At 38.2% G+C, this 11,270-nt stretch overlaps 1 protein-coding gene across 3 annotated transcripts in view; it reads right to left on the bottom strand.

Moving 5' to 3' along the window:
- Window positions 1–34: 34 nt before the first annotated feature.
- SLC9A2 (solute carrier family 9 member A2) overlaps window positions 35–11,270 on the bottom strand; it is a 98,216-nt gene continuing 86,980 nt past the window's right edge. For all 3 annotated transcript variants that reach the window (XM_047744722.1, XM_047744720.1, XM_047744721.1), the window contains 4 exons: window positions 7,216–7,312; window positions 4,619–4,750; window positions 3,096–3,186; window positions 35–1,792 (listed from right to left, as the gene is read on the bottom strand). In XM_047744722.1, the coding sequence (XP_047600678.1) occupies window positions 1,422–1,792; window positions 3,096–3,186; window positions 4,619–4,750; window positions 7,216–7,312 (691 nt within the window). In that variant the 3' untranslated portion in view covers window positions 35–1,421. The remainder of the gene's footprint in view (window positions 1,793–3,095; window positions 3,187–4,618; window positions 4,751–7,215; window positions 7,313–11,270) is intronic.

Below are 11,270 nucleotides of genomic sequence, written 5' to 3'. Positions count from 1 at the left end.
GGCTTCCTGCCAAGCAGGGAGCCCGATATGGGGCTCGATCCCAGGACCCTGAGATCATGACATGAGCTGAAGGAAAATGCTTAATGACTGAGCCACCCAGGCGTCCCTCCAATTCAGTTTTAAAGAGGATTTTTTCGGGGAGGGAAAAAAAGGCCAATAAAATCTACAGTTTAAGATGGAAATTAAAATATTAATCTTTAATGATTATATTCCACTTCTTGTCTTTCTGCTGTACTTCTAAAAAGTACTCAGATGAGTAGCATCCATTTTTATATAAAGAATTTGAGTCACTACTTTATTAAGGGGCGAAAAGAAATTATAGAGTAGTGCAAAAAAGAAAAAAAATACAACTCCTATAGTCTCCAAAGTGCTTCCTGAATAAATTTCAAAACCTGAACTCTCACCAATTTGTTAAACATCAGAATACTGTCTATATAAAATGACTGCTTGGAGCCTCTGATCTGTTTTCAAAGTTCTAGAATGTTCTACAGAAAAATTCTATAGCAGGTAGTCATAGATGGGCATGAAAGGGAATCTCCTGCATCCTCCTCCCAGTATTGCACAATGTAAAACCTGCCAACAAGTTGTAAGCGGCTGCCTTGTCTCCCACATACACCATAAGGCCCACACGCTGGAACTTCATCCAAAGCTGCCACCAAGTCTGTCATACACCGTGTCACCCACACAGCCTTTCTCTTTGCACCATTCAAACACACACAAGAGATGGAATCTCTAGGTCACCCTCAAACGTCCGGTAGCATGAGGAGCAAATTAAATCCAGCTGACTCATTATTTCATGGGAATCTACATTGTGGGAGCCAGGCCTTCTCATCTGCCCAAACGTTCTGACTGCCTCCACAGTCTGAGTTCACCAGGCATCCCTTCTCCATGCTGTGCTCTTCCTTTACCCACCGCTCATCAGCTCAGGATGGGAAAACACCTTGGCTCGAGCAGATGGTCCACCGTCCTCCAGGAGCTGCCCTTTACGCCTTGGAAAGATGTAGAGTATTTTTAACGCCCTTCGCTTACAAACTGATTACAGATATACATAGGTTTTCATAAATAAAATTTGAGGCATATATGTATATATTAAAATTTTCACCAACATGGGTGTGTTAAAAACTTCCAAGTTCTGTTGTTCAAGTTCAATAAAGGCACACAATTTTTTTCTTTAGGCTTGCGAAGAATATAAGTGCTAGCGAGAAGTCATAAAAGGCATTTTATGAGGCTTTTTTTCTTTGATTTTCCTCTTCTTGGGTTAAGCATTCATCCCGTCAGTCAATGGCATGACTCTACTACCCAATGAAAGTATTTAGATGCATAGAGGGTATTAAATGGATCCCACTGTTGTGTCAGATTTCAGAGTAACAAATCCCAGCCGCGCTGGGTCAGTCATCCCAGTTCTGCTTTGGCCATTTCCATTAAGGCTTCTCACTTCCAAATCGGGCTTTCCGGTTGCCAGGTTCTGATGCCCTTCGGACCAGCCTGGGTGGTGGCTTGGGTAGGACGCCTTCAGTCCCACTGTCTTCCTTCACGGGGCCAAACTGGCCTTTGGAGAGAAGGGGCTGCCGTAGCATGCCTGGGGTCTGGGTGCCCCCCTCTTTGCTGTGGGGAGTTGGGGGAGCACAAGGCTGCCCCTGTCCGGAATCAACGTCTACCTCATTCTTCCATTCCATCTTATAGGGCTGGGGGCCTTTCTTTGAGAACTGTTCTGGCAAGAAGCGCCTTGCTCGGGGCTGCAGATTGAGGACGGTGGTCCCAACATCTGTGTCCGAGTCACTGCTGTTGCCGCCTACCACAGAGCAGAAGAAGGACAACGTGGGCAAGTGTGTCAGAAAGAAGGGATTGGAAGTGACTCAGCAATGCATGAGCCGGTCCAGCACCTGCTGTGCCCTCAGGCCTTGGGGGGCTGGGCGGGGATCAGAGGGCTCACTACCTCTAGCCCACAGACCTGGGCGTAACAGTCTCTGTGGGCGTTCATGTTGAATGTGCACACCCACAGTGAAGGGCTTAATGTGCACCAGGCAACTGTCACGATAAGCTCTTTTAAATGCATTTACCTGTTCAATCCTCATAATCACCCATTTGCCAGGGGAAGTAACTGGAGTTCAGGAGATTAGTAAGCAGTGGAGCTGGCTCTCAAAGTGAGACTCTCGGGCAGCAGCCGCTGTGCTCCCACCTGCCCCATCAGAACAACCCCAGGAGGGCTCTGCTCCGTGTCTGGCACACAGAAAGCAGATCAGCAATTAGCTGCTATTCTGAAAATTCGTGTCTTGATCTGGAATCTCAGAAACAACCTTCTTTCTCTCCTTTATGTTTTCATAAGGGCCGAAATACCAATGCACACTTTCCAAACGGGGGAGACACATGATCAGAACTAGCTGGTTGTCAAAATTCAGGTCCTAGAGAACTGTGGGGAGGACAGCAAATGGGAGCTGAGATTCTCCGGAGGAAAGAGTGTTTTGGTGGATGTGTGCTGCCTGGCCTCCCTTCTCATTTCTCATCTCACCTGTCACCACCAGGTTAGACATTAGACTTTCCTCTTCTTGGTTAATTAAATAAACAACCAAAAATAAAAGGGGGTTACCCTAACATCCTACATTTTAATAACATGGTATCCTAATATACTGCTCCTGGGGTTCACAGAAAATGGCTTGGCATCTACATAAAGATTATCATTAAATAAAGAGATATTTAGACTTTATATGTCAAAACTTTAACGATTTGGGGCAGAAGTAAAATTTATGGCTCCCTTTATGAAAACATGAAAATTGTAAAAATTTAAACGTACCTTTGCAAATTTACAAATTTATAAATTATTTCTGTTTACCTGTTCACTGATCACAGGTGACAGCACTTGCTTTTGCTATATCCAATAGAATCATTATGGTAAATAATGGACTCAGTTATTTATAATGTGTACAGAAGCTCCATCCAAAAAGCTCATGATGCTAAAATAAGTCACCATATTATTATTTTAGGCTTGCAAATCATTAAGCTCATTGTCCTTCATGAAGAAAAAGGATGGGGAAATTCTCTATTTTATGAACATTAGTTAATAAATTTACTCATTCTGCTCCAACTAAATTCATTACCTGCATTAGAAATATTCTTTTTCTTTTGAAGCTTTTCTGGAAGCTTTGTATTTTTTGGTAAGGATAAGTATCGAGAAGTTGAAGTGGACGCCTGTGGAAAACATGGAAAATCTTACTTAGACTCTGCAGTTGCCATTTATTGTGTACCAGAAATTTAGAATCTTATATCAAACCCTGATGTTAAAAATTAAATTTGTACTTCTCTATTCCAAAATCACTTTGTGAGGGGCTGTGGGGATGGTGAATAAAGTTCCAAGTAATAATTATTTCCCTTCAAACAACTAACTCTCTTCTAAAAATAAAATAGAAATCAGTATTAATGAAAATGAAAGTAAAGTGGGACCATTAGAAATAAGAATAATGAAATAATAAGGAAAACCATCGAGTCTCCTTAAAGAGAAGCTACAGAGACACTTATTTATAAGAGTATTACTAAAAAAAAAAAGAATCTACCTATATGGAAAGAAAATATATGAAAAATGTAGCATATTTAAGTTTTAATTACTTTAGTAAGTCTTGAAAATGATAGAATGAAAAGTATTACCATAGCTGATTAGCCCACAATTCAAATGCCACAATCTCTACTTTCTTTAACTTAATCAGTGCTTCCACATTTTCACATTAAAAAAAAAAAAGATAATCTTCTTGTTCACATATTATCATTTTGGTCTCTGATGACCCAATAGTGAATATTATTAAAAATGAGATGCAATCCTAAAACTAATGCAACATTGTGTGTCAATTATACTCAAGTTAAAAAAAAATGCTAAGATGCAGTGTCTGCTTTGTGAAATCAATCAATCATAATGTCATTTAAAAATTATTTTCCTTGGGGCTCCTGGGTGGCTCAGCAGGTTAAAGCCTCTGCCTTTGGCTCAGGTCATGATCCCAGGGTCCTGGGATCGAGCCCCACGTCGGGCTCTCTGCTCAGCGGCGAGCCTGCTTCCCTCCTCTCTCTCTGCCTGCCTCTCTGTCTACTTGTGATCTCTCTCTGTCAAATAAATAAATTTAAAAAAAAAAAGATTTCCCTTATTTGTTGACAGTGCCCTGGGCCAAATGAAAAGGTGGACACTTGTACCCCCAGCTGCTGTGATTCTGCAGTTCCAGCACAAGCGGCTTGCAACCTCTCCCTGAGGAGATCAAATAGGACTTTCCAAATGTAGCTTGGTCCAGCCATGCTGCTTAAATTTGTAACTTGACTGACCCTTTCCTGTCCTCCCCATCTCCCTCCTCAAGCACTCACTGCCTACTAACTTAACAGATAACACATTCCATTGCTGGGCCCACGCAAAGGTAGCCTTGTCTGTTTCATTCACCCACAAGTGCCTACAACAGTGCCTGGAACACAATAGGTGTTCTAGAAACATCTAGAAAAACTTCACACAATTAACTCCATCCCAGAATTCCTGTGAATCAACCCTCAGCAGGCCATTCTGTCAGTAGGACCTCCAGAACAGCAGTTGGTTGGTTCTACTCTTGGAAGCCTTCCTGGTCCCAGACAAATGGTAACAAGCAACAGTTACCCGGCGCTCCTGGTTCAAGCTGCTGTCTTTCCTGATACTTTCTCGCAAACTGTGCCTCCGTCGGATTAGAATCTCCTTGGCCTGTCGCTCGCTTGTGTCAGCCGTCAGATTGTGTCTGTTGTAGGACAGAGTCTGAAACGAAAACACAGGAGACATTTTGCAAGAAAAACAGATTGCTACCCCAGAGATTCCAAAACGTTACTAGGTTGCTTTGATTTTGCACCTGAGTGAGGCACTTAATGAATGTGCAGAGCAGAAAAATAAATAAATAAAAAGCACAAGAGTTAACACACATGGGGAAAAAAAGTTAACATTTGTTCAAAATTTGAAAGCTCTTGTCTTCTAATAAAAGTTTGTAAGTTATTTTTCACTGAGAAGTGTGATATTCATAAATCAGAAGGATGATGGAATTCATCAAGTACTTCTGTCTACCTTGAGCTACTTTGTATGTATGTAGCCACCATTAACAGCTGAGGAAAGAACACAATTCATCTTTATACATTCTCTATTGAATAGGAATTACTGGTATAAAGACAAACCACTTTGGGTCACTTGGTGGTGCCACGTCCTTTTGATTAACTTCCGAACCCTTCTTTTCAACTAGATTGTCAAACTGAAAAAGCTGCTGCTAGAATTAGGGATAACCATGTGCTAGTATTTAGAGAAGTAAAATTTCTAGACCAGGGGGCACCTGGGTGGCTCAGTGGGTTAAAGCCTCTGCCTTCGGCTCGGGTCATGATCCCAGGGTCCTGGGATCGAGCCCCACATCAGGCTTTCTGCTCAGCGGGGAGCCTGCTTCCCCCCTCTCTCTCTGTCTGCCTCTCCATCTACTTGTGATCTCTATCAAATAAATAAAATCTTAAAAAAAAAAAAATTTCTAGACCAGGGTTGTGCATGGTATGCATTTTTAGTTTTATAAGTTTCCTAAAATGAATTGCAATTAGTCATCAAGTTCAATTTCTGATAGAATAAATATGTATTTCTTGGAAATATCCCTGTGTCCTGAACTATATTAAATCTTGAAGAAACCGTGAAAGGGACAGAGAATAAGGCTCAAACCTGCCTTGAGAAATGTGTTCGCTAGTTGGACATCAAAGGCTAACATAATAATATAAATCCTGAAATGCTAAAACTGTGTGGCATGGGATGAGCTCCAAGTGCTATCCCATTGAAAGGGCTGGGGAATAATATGGAGGTTTTGAGGAAACCTGAAAACGTGCAGGATATGGGGCAGCTGACAGGAACCCGTGGGCCATTCCAAGTGGAGACAGAGAAGAGAGGAACAGGCCAAGGAAGAAAGACAGAACTTGGGTATTTGGGGGACAAGAGGGAGATGTAAGGTTGGCCACAGTGGAACTCGGAATCAGAGACCCCAAATTCTGAAAGAAGAGTTTAGCCTATAAGCAATAACTGTTGTTTGTTTCATTTTAAGTAGAAGAATGCTGCCATTAAACATGCTGTGGGGAAAAAGGCAGAGCAAGAGTAATGAGTGATGGAATGAGGACAGTCTTTGGGGAGACCAACAAGAAAGTACAGAAATGACCCCAACATGAGTGAGGAAGGCTCCTGACAGACTATGTGGACTATGTGACACCTTCCCCCAACACTGTATCTTAAGTTCTTCATCTATAAAATGGAAATAAGAGTAACACCCCTTGGAGGATTGAGTTAATACATGTTGCAATGGGGCGTGGCCAACTGTATGTATTCTCGAAATGTTAGCTATATTATTAGCCAATTGGTAGAATGAAGTGTTAGTAATGGAATGGCAGGGGCACCTGGGTAGCTCAGTCAGTTAAGGCTTAGGCCATGATCTTGGGGTACTGGGATTGAGGCCCTCATAGGATTCCCTGCTCAGGGGGGAGTCTGTCTCTCCCTCTTCCTCTGCCCCCAGCTTGTACTTTGTCTCTCTCTCTCTCTCAAATAAATAAATAAAATCTTTATTAAAAAAAAAAAAAAGAAAACAATGGAACAGCAATGAAAGAAGTCACTCAGGAGATACATTAAAGGGAGAAACTATAGCACTTAATGAATAACAAGGAAGATTAAATACATTTTAAAAAGTTTTCTTAAAGCTGTAAGTTTTCTGTAAGTTATAAAGCTATTTCATTGAAAAAAAAATTAAAAGAGAGCCACAATTAGTTAACTCAGATGCTTTTATCTCCAAATCCATAGAAGCAGAACTCCTGGAAGACTCTTATCCTTTCCCCATAGCGTCTGAGAGGGCTTAACAGGATAGAACTCTCAGAGAAGAGAAGATCCTGGTGTGGGACATGCAAAAAGGTTGGTGTCACTGTTGGGCAATCTCTGCTACAACTGAGTAGCAGACAATCGGAAGCATATTTTTAGCCAAAGGCAAGGAAATAGTTTTCTAAATAAATTATTCTTGGGTGCCTGGGTGGGTCAGTGGGTTAAGCCTTTGCCTTCGGCTCAGGTCACGATCTCAGGGTCCTGGGATTGAGTTCCACCTCGGGCTCTTTGCTCAGCAGGGAGCCTGCTTCCCCCTGTCTCTCTGCCTGCCTCTCTGCCTACTTGTGATCTCTCTGTCAAATAAATAAGTAAAATCCTTAATAAATAAATAAATAGATTATTCTTACTCGCTGACGGATTTGATAGAGATTTCTGGATAATATTTCTCGAATTTCATCCATTTCACCAGGTGTGAGCTTCCTTATTTTTTCTTCACGACAATCACTGTGAAAAGTTAGAAAAAGAGTATCTTTTACTATGCAACAAACATTGGAATCCTAAATTTTCCTTTTTGGAGATATGATATCATTTAAGAAGAATATCATTTAAGATTAAGAATCTTAGCTAAAGAATACACTTAAGGAGTATTCAATATTTTAAAATAACTCCAAACTCTAAAACTTTTCAGTGTCAAAATTATTCAAAATGAGTTTAATTGTGCCCAAGTTTTCAGTCTGTTCATGCAATTATTTTTTTTCACATAAGTATTTTTTAAGGAAGAAAAACTGTAGTAACTTATAATGCTATCACTTTATTATTTTTAATACTCCTTAAGATGGTAATACACAATTGGGTTTTGTTCCAACAGAAGCTTAATTTTCTACATTCTGCTATTTAGGCCTACTCTTTTAAACACTTCATTAAAAATATCTGCAAAGACACTGTTTATAATAGGTAGGTATATAATCAATCATCATTATTCAAGGATTTCATATTTGCAAGTCAAAGTCACCTACTTGCTAAAATTTATTTATAAACACAGTGCCAATACTCATAACACTTTTTCATAGACATGTGCAAAGTGGGGGAAAATTTGAGTTCCACAAAACACAGGTTCCTAGATGAGGCTGAACATGGCGATGTTCTGCCTTCTTGTTTCAGCTCCTGTACTGTAAACAAATGTCCTTTCCATGGTCTATTTAATGACACATTTTCCACACGGTTGTGCTTTGTTTGGTGACTTCACTGCTTAAAATGGCCCTGAAGTGTAGGTCTGAAGTGCTGTCAAAAATTCCCGAGCAAAAAGCTGTAATGTGCCTTCCAGAGAAAAGCCATGTCAGATATATATATATATATATATATATATATATATATATACACACACACACACACACATATATATATACACACATATATATATAAATATAAATAATAGGGTGTGTCTTTAAATGGAAACATACATAAAACAAGTTATGTATCAGCTGGTTGAGGAAAATGTCTTCAGGGCCAGAGGCTCATAAGGACCTAAACCTGCATTTCTCCTAGGAGCAAGCATTTGGTATTCGCAAATCTGCATTCATGGCAATTTTGTAGAACATAACTACTGCCAACAATGAGAGCCAACTGTATTTATACAGTTCTATTCTAACTGCTTCAAAAAGGCTTTGAGGGGACCTACAAAAATATATAGTACAATAAAATACATAGATAAGAAGAAAAATTAAAGTTGAGAAGGTTAATATACATTAATGCAGATCTTAAGGAAGACGGGCTAGGGACATACCAATTGAAGAGCACAGTTCTCTTATTTTTTGTTTTAAAGCAAACTTGTTACTGAAAAACAAGTATAATATTAATTACCTATGCCCAAAGGGTAATGGAGAAACACAAAGGAATGAACGCAGAAATCTAAGGCTTCAGCAGAACAGACTTGCCTAACTAACTATACATGATTCATTTTTGCCTCAACCTCAATTGCATGGATGAGTTTTTAGGAAGCATCTTCTTAGACGGAGGCATTGTTGTTTGGACAGCTGTCCAGGTTTCTAATAGGGTTTTTTGATCAGCTAAGTTAATTCACAGAATTTAGAAGGACTAGAAGGTCAAGAGGACCAACTTTTAGGGATCTGGTATTCTGGTTTTATCCAACAAATGTTTGTATAACTCTAGTGATAAGTGCACAACTACCTCCCTTGTTTATACTTAAAATATATTTTACTGGAATATAATTCAAAATAGAAAAGTACATGAATCTTACATGTGGGGCTCAGTGAACTATCACAAAGCGAATATACTTGTATAACTGCTACCCAAGTCAAAAAACAGAACATGGACTAACACCCCAGAAACCACATCATATTTCACCCCCCAACCATCTCTACTTCCGTGTTCTTTGACAAAACAACCACCATCCTAACTTCTGAGCTGACAGAATAGTTGTACATGAATTTGAACTCTATATAAATGGAGTCTTACCTGTATAAATGGAGAGTACCTACTACTACAATAGGTAATCTCATTTATTTATTTATTTATTTATTTACGTAGGTATATATTTATTTTTTTAGAGTAGGTAATCATTTAAATTTCGCTTCGTTTGGCATCGTGTTAGAAATTCCTCTGTGTTATCCCATGTAGCTGTGCTTTGTTCATTTTATTCATTGTATGATATCCCATTACATGACCATATTACAATTTATCCATTTTTCTGTTGAGGCGTATTTGCCCTATTTCTGAATTTTGGCTATGACAAATAATGCTTTATGAGTATTCTCACATACATATTTTGGAACACATATGATTATTGGCTATTTGGATATCCTATTTTGTAAACTGCCTGAACAAATCTCTTGTCCATTTTTCCATGGGACTATCTTTTTTTTTTTTTTTAGACCTTTCTCAGTTTTCTGTGAGACAAGTATCATCTTCCATTTCATGGTTTGTGTTTTCATTCCTTTAATGAAATATTTTCCTATCACAACAGTAACAGGATATTCTCTCATATAATTTTGTATGAGATATATAATATAATATAGCTTTATATATGAGATATATAATATATATGAGATTTTATATATAAGATATATAATATATATGAGCTATATAATATATATGAAATATATAACTTATATTTATAAATTATATTTGAGATATATAATATATATGAGATAAAATACATAATATATATATGAGATTTTATATATGAGATATATAATATAATTCTCTCATATAATAAAAGCTTTATTGTTTCCCCACTCCCATGCATACCTATGATACTTATTGGCTTGATATAATGTGAAGTTGTGTTCAATTCCACTTAATCTCCATATGGATCCTTAACTGACCCAGGGCCATTATTTTAAGGCCATCTTTTCCCTACAGCTTTGTGCTATAAACTTTGACATTAATAATTATTCATATATGTGTGGGTCTCTTCCAAACTCTTACTTTGTTCCACTGGTCTATTTGTCATTTTGTCTTTGTTCAGTATCCCACTGTCTCAGTCACAGGAGCTTTATAGAAAGTCTTGCTACCTAATAGTATAAATCCTCCAAATTTGTTCTTCAGCTTTGAAGACAATTTTGCCTTGGTTAATTTGGGCCCTTTACATTTCCACAGAAATTTTAGGACCAGACTGCCTAATGACACAGATACACACAAACACACTGGGATTTTTAATAAAATTGCTTTGAATCCATACATCAATTTGAGAAGAACTGAAAATCTTATAATATTGAGTCTTTCTTTTTATTAATATAGTCTTTATCTGTTTTGGACTTTCTGTGGAGAGGCTTCACACATATTCGCTAAATTACATTTTGATGTTTGATACTGATATATATGTCTCATGATAGTATTCTGAATCAAACATTTTTTAATTTTTATTATTCTTTTTAAATGTTTTACTTATTTGACAGAGAGAGATCACAAGTAGGCAGAGAGGCAGGCAGAGAGAGAGGGGGAAACAGGCTCCTCGCTCAGCAGAGAGAGCCCAATGTGGGGCTCGATCCTAGGACCCTGAGATCATGACCTGAGCTGAAAGCAGAGGCTTAACCTACTGTAACACCCAGGTGCTCCTCAAGCATTTTTTTAAATGTCACTTTCTATTTGTTGATACTTAGGAAAACTACCACTGGTTTTTTTTTTACCATGTATTAAGAAACCTGGATAAATTAATTTATTATGTCTAATTATTTATCCATAGATTCTTTTGGATTTCCTGTGAAAACAATCAAGGTATTTGGAAATAATGACAGCCTTCTTTTCCTATCTTTAATCTTCAATTTTTTTTTTTTTTTTTTGCTTAACAGTGGTACAATATTCATAGAAATCATAATGATATGCAACTGTGTTCCAATCTTAAGGTAAACCCTTCAACATTTCAACATTAAAAATACTATTCGACACAGATAATTCATGAATAAATTTTATCAGCTTGAGAAAGGATTTCTTCTATTCTAGT

This window comes from Lutra lutra, chromosome 9 (assembly GCF_902655055.1).
Source record: "Lutra lutra chromosome 9, mLutLut1.2, whole genome shotgun sequence".
NCBI classification, from domain to species: domain Eukaryota; kingdom Metazoa; phylum Chordata; class Mammalia; order Carnivora; family Mustelidae; genus Lutra; species Lutra lutra.
This window is presented reverse-complemented; position numbering and strand designations above follow the sequence as displayed.